The sequence below is a fragment of the Aspergillus ibericus genome, assembly GCF_003184845.1.
Source record: "Aspergillus ibericus CBS 121593 unplaced genomic scaffold BO80scaffold_14, whole genome shotgun sequence".
In the NCBI taxonomy this organism is placed as follows: domain Eukaryota; kingdom Fungi; phylum Ascomycota; class Eurotiomycetes; order Eurotiales; family Aspergillaceae; genus Aspergillus; species Aspergillus ibericus.
This window is the reverse complement of record NW_020292112.1, coordinates 337614-351288: the sequence shown is the minus strand read 5'-3', so window position 1 is coordinate 351288 and position 13675 is coordinate 337614. Positions and strand designations below refer to the sequence as shown.

The following is a 13675-nucleotide window of genomic DNA, read 5'->3' as shown; positions in this document are numbered from 1 at the left end:
GGCTTGTCCCTACTCCCTAATCCGCTCCGAGTAAGGCGCCCGGGTAGAACACTCTAACCGGAGGAGGACTAGTGTCGCCGTCGTAGTCGGAGCCTCAGGAATTACTCAGTAACACCAGCCCGGTGATTGGCTGGCTGCCTCCGCCTCAAAGCATGTCACAACGTCACTCCGTCGGCTTGCCATCGCGAACTTTTCTATGGCTTCGTGGTGGTGCTAGTTCCTTCGAGTCCTAATCGCTCTCCGCATCCCATCCTACCCGTTGCCGTAGGGGATCAGCCATCGATACCACCCCTCACTAACCCAGTGAGAGAAATCTTAGCATTCAAGTCCTTCCCAGTGTCAGCGTTCCGGTCGCATTGTCGACTCCCGTTTCGCGACCGTCATGGCGTGCCCCATCACCGTCTCCAAGTTCGTGGGCACAGTCTCCCTTGGGCTACTCACGGTACGGTCCTTTCCATTGTCTTATTGGCGCTAGGATTGTCTGCTGCAAGGGAGGTCAAGTCTTCCTTGGGCCGGGCAAGCCAGTCTATCCCAGCCCAACTAACGCGACATCGATCATCTATAGGGCCTGTCATACTCTGCTTCCAGTGTCGCCATTCCATCCTTGAACCTTCTCCCCACTGCCACAACTGCTTCCCGCTCGCTCGGCGAAGTCAAGCGCTTGAACCGCAAGCATGGCCTGCGCCTGACCAACATCGCCAACGGATGTCTCCTCTTCGCGTATTGCCTCTCTTCCAAGCACCGCAAGCATCCTTATTTGATCTGGATGTGCGTCACATCCACTGTTGGCTCTTATGGTATGGATTACTGGTTCCACCGCCAGGACGGTGTTGTGGTCTGGATTCAGGACGTTCTGCACGACATGGGATGCAGCCGCGGGACTGCTCAGAAGCAGAAGAAAGAAGAGGATATCGTAGTGGTTGAGGCGGAGGAGAACATCAACGGCGAGAGTGTACAGAAGGAGATGGACACGGAACGTCGTTTCCAGCGGGTGCGGGCCGTTTTCTCCGGTTTTGCACTCGCGATGGGCATCGTGGGACTTTGGGGCGATCGTCGGCCTTGATTATGGACCGGAAAGGATCCACGCTGGCATAGGCTTCATTTTCTCCCCTCCGTCGTTTTCGCTTCTTGAAATGACTTCTCATTTTTCTGTCTTAATACGTCTTTATTTGTTGAGTATGCCCGTCATGATATATTCGATGTATGTATCCGGGTTGAAGGATCTGGCCTACAGGGTCTATTGATGATGATGGAGCGTTTCTTAGGTATCTAGTTAGGGTCGGAGTTAAGAGAGTTTCTATGAAATTAGTGAAGCCAAATAAGCTACATGCTCGGGCCGACAGGCTCCTAGGTTTCAAACCAGAGACATCGTCGTAGTAAGCGCAGGACAATTCATCAATCCCCGCACCGCCAAGTAGCCAAGTACTAGCCAAGTATCAGCCTCCAACCAAGAGACATACAACCCCAGCCGTACTACCTCAGCTCTCCGAATATGTATCTTCTCGTGCTCCTGATTCTCCCCTTCATCCTTTATACCGCGACCCGTCTCGCCCGGCTAATCCGCACAGCCCTTGTCAACCCTTACTTGCTTGCCATTCCCGGACCTTTCCTTGCTCGCTTCACACGACTGTGGTATTTCAGCCACGTCCGAAAAGGTCATTTCGAGTGGGACAATATCAACCTCCATGCCCGCTATGGTCCAGTCGTCCGTCTTGCGCCAAATCACTATAGTATCAGTGATCGGGCGGCCGTAAAGACCATCTACGGCCCGGGGAGTCAGTTCGCCAAGTCCGCTTGGTACGATGGATGGAGCCATCCAGACCCCAACAAAACGAGTTTGTTTGCGGATCGAAATATCAAGAGACATGGTATGGATTGCTCTCCAGCTGTATAGATCTGTTTGATCACACGTCACCTAACACATGTGGCAAACTAGCCGAAGCCAAGAAGCGGTATTCCAGCCTCTACTCCATGACTTCCCTCATTCACTACGAGGACTTTGTTGACCGATGCGCTGATATTTTCACGCAACGAGTGGCTGAGTTCGCTCGGCAGGGAGAGTCTTTCAACCTGGGTCATTGGTTCCAATGCTATGCGTTCGATGTCATCGGAGATATCACCTTTGGACAGCGGTTCGGTAAGAGAGGCCCTGACAGTCATCCACCATCATCGAGCACAGTACTAACAGGCCCAGGATTTTTGGACCAAGGACAAGATATGGAAGGTGCGATCAACGCCGTCGAGAAAGTGATGAACTTCAGCACGTTGGTGGGCATCTATCCGGAGTGGCGTTCGATCCTCTATCATACCCTGGGCCGCTTCAACTTGTCAGGACCGAGTGGACGATCATTAATCATCCGATACGTCGAAGACAAGATCCAGAAGTTCAATAGCCGCGTTAAAAGTAGCCCCGAGACAGGCCAGGGCGCGTTGCAGACACAAGCTTTCTTGGAGAAGATGGTCCTCGCCCGGGATAAAGACCCGAATAAAGTCGGCGATCGCCACTTGCTAATGATGGGGGTATCGAATCTGACTGCCGGGTCGGACACGACCTCAGTCAGTCTTTCCTCCATCATGTACGAACTCCTGCGAAACCCAACTGTCCTCCGCCGACTCCGCCAGGAGATCAGTGAATTTACCGAACAGGGCCGCTGCAGCACCCGCGTGACATTCAAGGAAAGCCAGGAGATGCCATATCTGCAGGCCGTGATGAAGGAGGCAATCCGCATGCACAGTGCCACTGGTCTGCCACTTTGGAGGGTCGTCCCCGCTGGAGGTGCTGAGATCAGTGGGCATTTCTTTCCCGAGGGAACAGTCCTTGGAATCAACACCTGGGTCGCGCACTACGATGAACGGGTGTTTCCAGATGCCAAAGCCTTTCGACCGGAACGGTGGATCGAGGCGGAGAGCAATCCGGAGACGCTGAAGGTCATGAATGAGATGTACATGCCGGTGAGTGCACTGAATTCTGTGACTTTCCTCACGACCACTAACTTCAGCAGTTCGGTCTCGGTTCCAGAACGTGCATCGGCAAACATATCTCGATTCTGGAAATGTCGAAACTGATTCCCCGGATTGTGCGCGACTTTGACTTTGAGCTGGAAAATGAAGCATGGACGACGCGGAATACGTGGTTCGTGAAATCGACTGAGTTTGTTGTCAAGGCCGAGTTGCGGAAGAGCTCGTAGAGTGTTGTTCTTGTTGGTTCAATCAAATACCCGTTATATGATATATGATTTTCAATATGTACCGTCTGGCTTAACCGGAATTACATACAAGAAGAGAAAGAACCCAATCCCTATCTCACATCAACCCCTACCCCATAACCAACCCCATAACCATCCCCAACAAAACCCACCCCCTCATGCTCCCTTGATACCTACTCCCGGTACTAGTCGCAGTACTACCACTCGCACTCCCACTCCCACTCCCCCCCGACCCCGCTGCAGTCTGCCCCCCAACCCAAGGCTGCCCCGGCAAAGAATCATTACTCCTACTCACAACCCCCCACTCCACCCACTCATTCTCCAACACCCCACAATCCACCCTCCCTTCCCCCTCCGCAATGTCATTCGTCACCTCAACCGGCAAATCAAAAACCGTATAATAATCCGTTCCCTCCCAGCGAAACCCCTGATGAATGGAGATATTATACTCGCCGCGAGCAGAACCCTTCCCGCCATCATCCTGGCCGGTGCCCACGAAACAAGCAGGCCATATCCAATTCACATGTTTCACCGTCGACGAGGGCTCAAGGTCCAGGACGGGCCCGACGTAGGTATTATTAGTGGTGGGAGTGGTGCCGTTGGAGATGGTAAAGTTCTTGCCTGTGGCGAGGGAGGTTAGGAAGATGGTGAGGGAGTGGAATTGCGTGGCGGCGGTGGGTTGTGGGGTGGTGGGGAGGTGGCCGTTGCCGGAGATGTCGAGGGCGAGTTGGAGGGTTTCTAATTGTGGTGATGGGTGGTTAGGGTCGGTATCTAGACTGGATGTGAGGAGGGTAGGAGTGCTAACCGCCTCCGAGGGGAGTATAGGGCTGGGGGGCATCGATGATGGCTAGGCCTGGGGTGTAGATTTGGCCGTTGATGATGGTGAAGTTCATGATGCTGGTGTTGACTGACTTGTCAGTCAGATATTTGTGGAATCAGGTGCTTCAGATTAGGGGGTTTCTGACAGGGAGTCCGTTAGCCTATATCTATGAACTGGCGACCCCTGCTGGACCCTATTTACTAGGACGAGGGGCTTAATTTCCGAAGCTCCGGGAGCCGGGACCCTGAATGGCTCCCCACCTGCCAGGCACCCCGATTTAACCGAAATGAATGGCGGTGGGGTTTCAGGGTCAAGGGCAGCCGTGAGAACCCAGTGGGTTGTTAATTTGTTGGGGTCTTGGTGGTCTCAGTTGGTAACTTAACGCAGTATGAATCTTTCTTCCCGATTCCCTCCTTATGACATACGGCAGCATGGATAAATATCTACAGTGCATCGATGCAGCTAGCCTATGCAAAAACCGGCCGGATTTTTCCTGCTGCGCGATCGGCCAACCTCTCTGGTAACATGGTCTGATACACATGCTGCGCCCATGCGCAACACACCCGCCGAGTATCTTTCGGATCGATGATCTCCTCCACGCCAAATGCATTCGCTGTCCGCACTGGGTTCATCAATCGCCGGTACTCCTCCTCTAGTTCACTATATCGAGCTTCTTTCACTCCCAACTTTTCTGCCTCGCGCAGCTCATGGCGATGGGCGACCTCAATGCCACCTTCCAATGGCAGGGAGCCCCATTGACCTGATGGCCAGGCCACTTGCATGACTGGATCGCGAGCACCTAGCATCAGTCCTCCGGCCACCCCATAGGCTCGTCGTGTAATAACGTTAAACAATGGGATCGTGGTGGTGAAGTAGGTTTTGCCTAGTTCCACACCCCAACGCATGGTGGCGGTGCGTTCGGCAACTGTGCCAATAGCATAGCCCGCTGTGTACCAAGTCAGCGAGTGGAATGCTCAGATGCTAGAAAGGGAAGGGCATGGATTGCATCAGGAAATACTACGTACGAACGTCGATGAACTGCAAGATAGGCAGGTTCATCACATCACACAGCTTCAGTAGGCGAGCAAGTTTCTGACTTCCTGCCGCATCCAAAGCCCCTCCATTGACCTCGCAATTGAGTGAAATCACGCCCACCGGTCGCCCTCCCAGTCGAGCCAGACCCCCAATGGCAGTGCGACCCCAGAGCGCACCAATCTCGAACCATGACCCAGTGTCCACGACACTAGTGATGATCGTTCGCGGGTTATACATGCGCGTCTGCCGCCGGGGTATAACTCGACGCAGTGCCTCGTCCTCTCGATCTTCAGGGTCGTCCGTGGTAATTACTGGCGGTGCCTCCCGACCAGAATTGGGCAGGTAGCTCAACACCGTGCGCAGCTGCTCGTAGCAGTCGGCTTCGTTGGCGGCAAGATTATCAATCGTGCCGTTCGTGCAATGGATCGTTGGGCCGCCGAGAGTCTGGAAATCCAGCCCTTCCTCGAACGTGGCCCCCTTAACCACTTCTGGTCCGGCGTTAAAGAGTGATCCCACGTCGGCGGCCATGACGGAGAAATGGCAGGATACAACACGCGCAGCTCCCAAACCAATCTACAGTCGATCAGCAAATTGCACCCCTCGGCTCGAGGGTAGCATTGGCAGGGGATACCTACAGCCGGCCCGACAACCGCCCCCAGGTTCGGGATGCCTTGATTCAATTGCTCGACGACGTGTTTGTACATCGATACATACGGCAGATAGCTCCAGCCCGCCGTGCGGATAGTAGTGACGCTGCCTCCGCCTGAGCTTCCATCAACCAGTTTTACCACCGGCAGTTTCAGCGCCAGCGCCAGCTTCTCAAGATAAATCGTTTTCTCGTGTGAAGCGCCATCGGCATGTCCGCTGCGAAGGGTGAAATCATCCGCTGTTAGAAGGATCTGCCGACCCTGCAGTCTCCCCATGCCCTGGACGTTATTACTTGGCACAAAGGAAACGGGCCTCTCCCGCATGGGACCCGTTTTCTCCCATGTCACTGTACCGGAGAGTGAGCCAATTTCTCGGAAACTGTCGCGATCCAGGAGTTGTTCGAGGCGCTCGCGCACCCACAGCTTCCCGGCTTGCTTTTGACGGATATATCCTCGACGGGAAGGGTCTGGCGTTGCAACTAGCGTGCGAAGAGTGTTGATGTGAGAGAGCACATCGGAGTAGTCGGGTGGCAGATGCGAGGAAATCTGACGGAGTCGCTTCGATGCTTGTCGAGACTGCGCGTCATGTTTATTTTTAGAGCCTCCGTCGTCAGACATGATGTATAGATAAGATTAAATCCTGTGGCATGAGTCGCAATTGCTGGTTCTGTTTTCGGTTGCATGGGCTGTTCCTGAGGGGTAGAGCTGACAGATCGGATCCGAGGTCCGAGGCATGGAGTTCACTGCAACCCAGCCATACGACCATCCTAGCCCAGTTAAACGTGGAATTGAACAATCATCAACCGGGGAGATAATGCCTTCCACGAAGCCCTTTCGGCGGCTTCTGGTCGTCAATAGGTACGGTGTTCTGCTGACATAGTAGTGTTCACACAGGTCCTAGACTGACGAAACAGAGGTGAAATCGCCGTGCGCATCATCCAAGCCGCCCGCGAGCTTTCCCCTCCTCCAGAGGTGTTTGCTATATATACGGATGATGATCGCTCCCATTGTGAAATTGGCCGTCCTGATCGGGCTCTGCTCATCCCATCCGTTGCTACCTATCTAGACATCTCATTCTTAGTCCATCTGGCTCGGGATCATGCAATCGACGCTGTGCACCCTGGATACGGCTTTCTGAGCGAGAATGCAGACTTTTCCGCCCACATGCAAGATGCTGGGATAGCCGTGATAGGTCCCGGGAGGGAAGCTCTGGCTCGTACAAGCAACAAGCTTCAAGCAAAGCAACTAGCCATGGAGTGTGGTGTTCCTGTTTTACCAGCAATGACGCACCCCACTGCGGATATAGCAGCAGTTCAAGCCTTCGCAAGGCAAGTCCAGTATCCTGTGATTGTCAAGGCAGTTGATGGTGGTGGTGGGCGAGGAATACGGCTGGTGCGGCAGGACGACCAGCTGGAAAGTGCGGTCCGCGGAGCGGCCAATGAGTCGCCATCGCAGACTGTCTTCGCCGAGAAAGCAGCCGTGACGGGATTCCGCCATATAGAGGTGCAGATCTTAGGCGATGGAACAGAAGTGCGTCATCTATGGGAGCGCGACTGCAGCATACAACGGCGCTTTCAGAAGGTGGTTGAGCAAGCACCATCCTTGATCAAGAACCGGGCTCTCGTGCAGCAAATAGTGGATGCGGCACTGCGCATGGCTAGAGCTATCCGCTATAGATCTCTAGGGACAGTTGAGTTTCTGGTCAATGAGCAGCAAGGGGAGTTCTACTTCCTTGAGATAAACCCACGACTTCAAGTGGAGCATACCATCACTGAAGCTATTACCGGTGTGGATCTAGTACAAGCACAGCTGCGACTGGCTCAAGGTTGCACTCTTGCACAGCTTGATATCCCGGCTGCGGAATCGGCTACGCCCTATCTCCATTCGATTCAGCTCCGGTTATGCGCCGAAGACCCTCGCAATCAATTTGCCCTGAGCATAGGTAAAGTGACCGAGTTGGTCGTTCCGAGCGGCCATGGGGTTCGACTTGACACCCATGTTGGTACGGCAGGAACAAGCCCTGTTGTGGTAGGCGCGCAGTTAGATAACCTGCTGGCCAAAATCATTGTCACAGCGTCTAGCTGGGAGGGGGCAGTGCTCAAAGCTCGACGAGTACTTGCAGATACGAAAGTAGCCGGTATCCGGACTAACTTGGAATTACTGCGAGGAATCGTTAGCCATGAAGAATTCATCGCTGGTAGGATAGACACACGATGGCTAGAAACCGGCATGGACCAAATACTGCGGCGAGGGGCAAGTGTCTCGCAATCGGTCCGTAACCAAACACCCGCACAGGGAGCCCGTCCCTCTACACTGCCCAGTGTACCTCCTTCGACTCTCTTGCTCCGGCGAGGGGATGCATGGTCTATTAGACTTGCACCAGTTGACTCACCTGGACAGTCACAGCCACAGCAGCACCATATCCAGCTCACACGTGTGCTTCAAAACGACTTTCCAACCTCGCTTGCCGCCGAGATTGAGTATCAGACACCCAACCTTTCCACGGCCTATCGACTACAGCTGGCAGCCACCTCAACCGCAGCATCTGCTTTGTTGTCATCTTCGCATCGGCGCGGAGATATGAGCAATCCGCGCCATATTGTTCTCCCTCTGTCTGGAAAACTCATTGAAGTCCTTGTTTCTGCCGGGGATCCAGTCGCTGAGAACCAGGTGCTAGCATTCGTGATGCAGATGAAAATGGAAGTCGAGGTACGCAGTCCGCGTGCAGGCCGAGCACAATGGGTGTATGAGATGGAGGATGAAGAAGAGGATGTGGCGGAAGGGATGCTGTTGGTTGAGTTGACAGATGGATTGCAAGGGAAACTGTAGAACGGGGTAGATTAGCACTAGGAAGTATATATGTCTCCACAGTCACACTAATGTCCGGAGTACTACTGGTGCAATTTAAAGCCAATGCAGACCCAAGAGCCGAGGAAGATGGGTATATGACAGCGTTATCGGAATTGATCTCAACTATCCTAGTGCTTATAATGTAGTAGTCTCGAGAGTTGAGAGAGTTGAGATAGTAGTAGGAATAGTGATGGTGGTCAACAAGTGATCTTTCCCCGGAAACGGATCCACTGATCGTCACATGTTCCCAGCTCTCTCATTCCCTCACAAGGTCTCCCTCCCAGCTCTGAGCTCTCACTCACCACTACTCTTATCTCCAAGCCCCCCTTCTCTGTCCTTTCCAAGCGGTCGGGGATAAACCCACTCCTTTTCTCTTGCAATAATGGATTCGCTTACCCTTTACCTTCTTACCTTCAACTGCGCTCGGAACCCAGTCGATGTCGACCGCTTCTCCCGACATTTTTTCGATGCCTTGCCCCTCACCGATGATTCCAACTCCTCCACCGCCCCCGACTTCATCGTGCTGTCCCTGCAGGAAATCGCACCCATCGCATACGCATTCCTCGGGGGCTCGTTCCTTGCTCCGTACTTCTCATCCCTGACACAAGTGGTGGATCGTGCAGTGGCCCAACGCTGGGATGTTCATTACGTCAACCTTCTGACCGACAACTCCGGCATGACGGGGCTGATGGTCTTCGCTCGGTCGGACGTGGCCGAACATGTTTCGTCTGTCGATACGGCCCGCGTAGGCTTTGGTTTCCAACAGATGGGCAACAAGGGCGCCGTGGGGGCACGGGTTGCCTACGCAGCCGCGAATTCGGCCGGCGATCCTGTGGACCTCACCTTCGTCGCTGCGCACCTCGCCCCCATGGAGTATGCGGTCGAGCGGAGAAATGCAGACTGGCGCAGCCTGGTTGAAAGACTCATCTTTCGCTCCCCACCTTCGGCGGATCGGGAAATCGTCGAAACGGCCAACGGGTCGGAAAATGCGCCCATGCTACAAGAAGGGCAGCGGGGCATCTATATGTCTACAAGCTATCTCTTCCTAGCGGGTGACCTCAATTACCGTACCTCCAATGTATCGCCACGGCCAGATGACCATAGCCGATTCCCGCGGGCGAATGTAGACCCTTCTGACCCTCAACACTACTCGCAGCTCTTGAAACAAGATCAGCTTTCCTGCGAAATGGGCCAGTCCCGCTGTTTCCATGGACTGTCAGAAGCACCGATCACCTTCCCCCCAACATACAAATATACGTTGGCAGCACGTCAGGCTGCAAGCGATCCAACTGCGGATGATGCACGTCCGGATTGGCAGTGGACGAGTACCCGCTGGCCCAGTTGGTGTGACCGTGTGTTATATTTGGATTCTCCACCCGACATGGGCAAGCGAGGTCAGGTCAAGCCTCTGAAGTATGACGCCCTGCCATTGTTTCCAACTTCTGACCATCGCGCCGTCGCTCTGGCTGTATCTATCCCTGCGCAATCAGTGCGCCCAGAAAATGCGGCGCAACTGGAGCCACCGTTTCTGATCGACCCGGAATGGAGGACTAAACGCGATATAGCGCGGAGAAAGGAGCTTGTGGTGGGCTGTTTGGCGTATTTGGCTTTAACCTGGGAGGGAAACGGCCTGTTGCTCGCATCGACCGTAGGATTATTAGGGGCATGGCTCGTGCTTCGATCGTTACTTAACGTCTGAGATCTGCTGGTGCGTTGCAGACCTGCAGGCCTGCGAATTTTGCTTGAAACCGTGCCCCGTGCCGATCATACCGATCTCCGGCACCAAATGCAAAACCGACATGAACTGTGATTGCCCTGGTACCCCACGGTGTCCGGGTTTCACGCTCAAACAATGCACACCTTCTGTCTGCCGGTTTCCACATTGTCTCCAATGTATCGCGCGCGACACTCAGACTCTCGATCAGGCAAGCGGCAGTCTGAGGCGGCGGCGTCGCCTTCATGGTGACATGAGATTGGATCCATAGCTGCAGTGGGACCGGACAAGCTATGGCGTTGGACTACCTATGTGCCGAGTCAGCTGACTGGTAATCGATCTAGAACGGTCGGTAACCGATGGCAAGGGACAGGAACTGGAAGAGGACAGGCGCGGCCAACACGAAGAGGCTCAATCCGGCCCAGATTCTGGACAGTAATGCCCGCCCAGGGACGGAGTGTTTTTGGTCTAGGTTATCACTAGTTGCACGTGTATAAGCCAAGACTTAGGCTTCTGCTTGAGGTTGCCCAATTTCTGGCCCGGAGACACAACCACAACCTCGTAGTGACCAGGTCAGGCTCGGCGGACCCGAATGGGCGACGATGGAGCCGTTACAGAAGAAAGTTTGGCCCCGGTTAGATCGGGTCACTGACCGTCTGACGGGCTTGGTCGTAGCCTTGCGACCCGGTGGGTATGGATTCAGATGTGCGTCCAGGCTAGTGGATAGTGTAGGTATTTTCGTCATGGGTGGTATGGGAAAGGCACGGCTAATCGGGCATCTAGCCTAAGTGCCTACGTGATTCCATGCCTAGTTTATATATACGATGGGCTGCTAGAATTAGAAAAGCCATTTAGGAAGTAGTAATCAATAGAGCGGATTTAGTCGGACGGGCTAGTTTCAGGTAATTATGGCATGGAGAAACAAGGTCGAGGCGATCCAGAAAGAGGGACGGGTACCCGCGCCAGAGAAGCGAAGCAGGTGAGACCGTGAGAGCGCACTAAAGAAAGGGTTTTCTCCCACTGGGAATCTGGTCGAGCCTAGGAGTAGAGGGCCCGCTCTGCTCACTGGTGAAACCATTTGGTGACCAACACCGTTGGCCGACCGGACTCGGGTACAGACAGCAATTTCGGTTCTTGTGATGACGATGGCGATGATGGTTGTCATTCCTATTAGTCCGTAGATTAGTAGTATTAATGTTCTTCTGATGGCCCGGGACGGGAAGGTTTAATATATCGAAAGTCAATAATTTGCTGTTCAATCGCTGGATTAATTGGCAATAATTTACCGTGCCAGGCGGCCCCAAGGGACGTGTCATACGGTGGTGCCCTGGCTTGGTAGTAAGGATTAGATATAGGTAGTAGTAATAGGTAGATAGATAAAAATGGAGTACGGTCAGAGTAACCGAGCCTTGTCCAACAAAACTCGGCCTTGGCAGGGAGCAAAATGGATGAAGGAAGAAGCAGACCAAGCCCGCCGCGTTGCCTGTCGGACTGCATCGTATTCTTTTCATGCGGTCAACGGAGTAGGAATCCATCAAAGACCGACCAGTGTTACCTCACAGGACCGTGAATGCCTTGCGGAGGGGCAAAATGCGGCAACCCGGATGGTGGCTTGTAGGCACATGATCCCTTGGAGGTCAAGTGACTGCGAGGTCTGATTCCCGCGGTGCCTCACTGCCTCCATTTCCCCTCATCTCTCTTCCTCTACGGAGTATCCCGTTGTCTCTATGCTCAACCACGCAGCACAAGGACGGCCCAGATCTGGGCCTCCGGGCCGGCATGTCTGGATCGGCCCTGGAACAGACAGGCCTCATTGCCCACTGTCACTGTCAGGTCCGCTGAAACCGATGGCTGGGCACGGAGTACGGCGCAACCGGGCCAATCGCTGAAGGGATGAACCCAGGCTCACCTGACATGATTCCCTTGGGTCTGCTTCGCAGTCCACACTCGGATCCAGCAATACTGGTGGACAGAGCCAAGCCCGACAGGCGCTTGACAAGGCTGAGTTGCTGATCGTATTATTATTCTATGGCTGGACTGGTCTCCGAGACGAATTCTCATGCCCCCGTCACCTGGCAGGGTTTACGGATTTACCTTACCGTCCACGGCTTTGCGGCAGTCGTCAATTTATGTCTCCCCCACTTTGGCCAACCCAGTGGTGCGGAACCTGGCGACTTCCACTGACTGTACTACGGAGTAGATACTGAGCGAAAGGATAACAGGGACGTCAAGACACCGGACGACGCGGGAGTGCATCGGAAAAGCAACGATAACTGCCGAAACAAGGCAATTGAGAATGATCTACAGAGGCAGCACACAGGGTACAAGGATGCGGGCATGGAAGAGGAGACAGGTCGGTGTCATTCAGACCTACCTACGCTGTCTTCTGACTCACCCGATCGAAGTAACAATGAATGATTGCATGGATTATTATTATGGCAATGCCAGGGTGAGGACAAAGACCAGACAGTAAAAGCCCTTCGATTGGTCACATTTCCCGCGTCTTCCGACAGCCGACTGCGCACTAAAGCTGAGGGCAAAAGGGGGGAGAGACTGGGAGTGAGGAAAGAGAGGGGTTGGCCCCTCCCCAAGGGGAAAAAATTAAATGGGAAAAAAAAGGCGGAAAGAAGAAAAGGAGAAGAAGCTCAGTCGACGTTCCAGAAACTGTGGAAACTTTCTTGGTGCGACGGTTCGGGCCCAAGATCCAGACTCTGGTGCTACGGCTCTATTACCCTCATCTATCCGAAACTTCAGTGGCTACCGTGATGCCGGCTGTTAGCAATAGTGGGCCACCCAATTATTATCTTCTTGTTCAACTTAAGCGACCAAGTCAACAGCTCTGCTATGCATGGTTGAGCCGTGAAAATCACTTTTCTGACAGGGCCCACGCCGCCCTGCAATCAAGTCATCCATCATTCACTCAATCAGGGGCCAAAACTGCGAGTCATTCGGGCGATCAGGCTGTTACATGGGGGGGCAGCTGTAAGGTGTGTTCGGGAACATTTTTTTTTTCCTTTTGCCCCCTCCTTTCCTCCCATTCTGGATCACTTGAAAACAACCAGCCGGGAAACACGGAGTCCACGGTTGGGCATTCGAACAACCAATGGCGGGTGGAATACCCGTAAATATCACAGGGAACAAAATAATTTGCGCCAAGGCCCAGCAGTCGGTGATACCCAGGATGACAAGCGAAGGCTGCCTTGTGGTTTCCTGGAAATTACGAATGCTGAATGATAGTAAGTGCCGGGGTCTATGATTTGTTTATTAGTATCCATCATCGCCACCATTGTCACCAGCACCACAAGGTAGTAATCAGTAACCATAGGGTACCTTGTCAAATCTGATTCCAATTCGAGGGCTGCATCAGAACAATATACACACGGGCTCCATCTTGCCCCGTCCC

General features: G+C 53.7%; 6 protein-coding genes across 6 annotated transcripts; 4 read left to right on the top strand and 2 right to left on the bottom strand.

Moving 5' to 3' along the window:
- The first annotated feature begins 161 nt into the window (after positions 1 to 161).
- Positions 162 to 1319, top strand: BO80DRAFT_424076 (uncharacterized protein). Its single transcript, XM_025719187.1, has 2 exons — positions 162 to 442; positions 566 to 1319. Exons 1-2 carry the CDS (start codon positions 383 to 385, stop codon positions 1061 to 1063), a joined length of 558 nt encoding a protein of 185 aa, XP_025576482.1. The 5' UTR covers positions 162 to 382; the 3' UTR covers positions 1064 to 1319.
- A 106-nt stretch (positions 1320 to 1425) lies between these two features.
- BO80DRAFT_404383 (cytochrome P450) lies at positions 1426 to 3260 on the top strand. Its single transcript, XM_025717680.1, has 4 exons — positions 1426 to 1868; positions 1937 to 2137; positions 2195 to 2952; positions 3003 to 3260. Exons 1-4 carry the CDS (start codon positions 1493 to 1495, stop codon positions 3186 to 3188), a joined length of 1521 nt encoding a protein of 506 aa, XP_025576481.1. The 5' UTR covers positions 1426 to 1492; the 3' UTR covers positions 3189 to 3260.
- A 119-nt stretch (positions 3261 to 3379) lies between these two features.
- BO80DRAFT_463832 (uncharacterized protein) lies at positions 3380 to 4146 on the bottom strand (the record flags this gene model as incomplete). Its single annotated transcript, XM_025722621.1, has 3 exons — positions 4012 to 4146; positions 3502 to 3944; positions 3380 to 3391 (listed from the first exon to the last, which is right to left on the bottom strand). The coding sequence occupies exons 1-3, from the start codon at positions 4097 to 4099 to the stop codon at positions 3380 to 3382; spliced, it is 543 nt and encodes a 180-aa protein (XP_025576480.1). The 5' UTR covers positions 4100 to 4146.
- A 179-nt stretch (positions 4147 to 4325) lies between these two features.
- On the bottom strand, positions 4326 to 6599 carry BO80DRAFT_40714 (acyl-CoA carboxylase subunit beta). Its single transcript, XM_025717793.1, has 3 exons — positions 5697 to 6599; positions 5052 to 5634; positions 4326 to 4972 (listed from the first exon to the last, which is right to left on the bottom strand). The coding sequence occupies exons 1-3, from the start codon at positions 6324 to 6326 to the stop codon at positions 4494 to 4496; spliced, it is 1692 nt and encodes a 563-aa protein (XP_025576479.1). The 5' UTR covers positions 6327 to 6599; the 3' UTR covers positions 4326 to 4493.
- BO80DRAFT_424072 (putative pyruvate carboxylase) lies at positions 6480 to 8582 on the top strand. Its single transcript, XM_025719186.1, has 2 exons — positions 6480 to 6566; positions 6623 to 8582. Exons 1-2 carry the CDS (start codon positions 6523 to 6525, stop codon positions 8535 to 8537), a joined length of 1959 nt encoding a protein of 652 aa, XP_025576478.1. The 5' UTR covers positions 6480 to 6522; the 3' UTR covers positions 8538 to 8582.
- A 358-nt stretch (positions 8583 to 8940) lies between these two features.
- On the top strand, positions 8941 to 10257 carry BO80DRAFT_433867 (putative inositol 5-phosphatase; the record flags this gene model as incomplete). Its single annotated transcript, XM_025720844.1, has 1 exon — positions 8941 to 10257. The coding sequence occupies one exon, from the start codon at positions 8941 to 8943 to the stop codon at positions 10255 to 10257; it is 1317 nt and encodes a 438-aa protein (XP_025576477.1).
- Positions 10258 to 13675: the final 3418 nt, after the last annotated feature.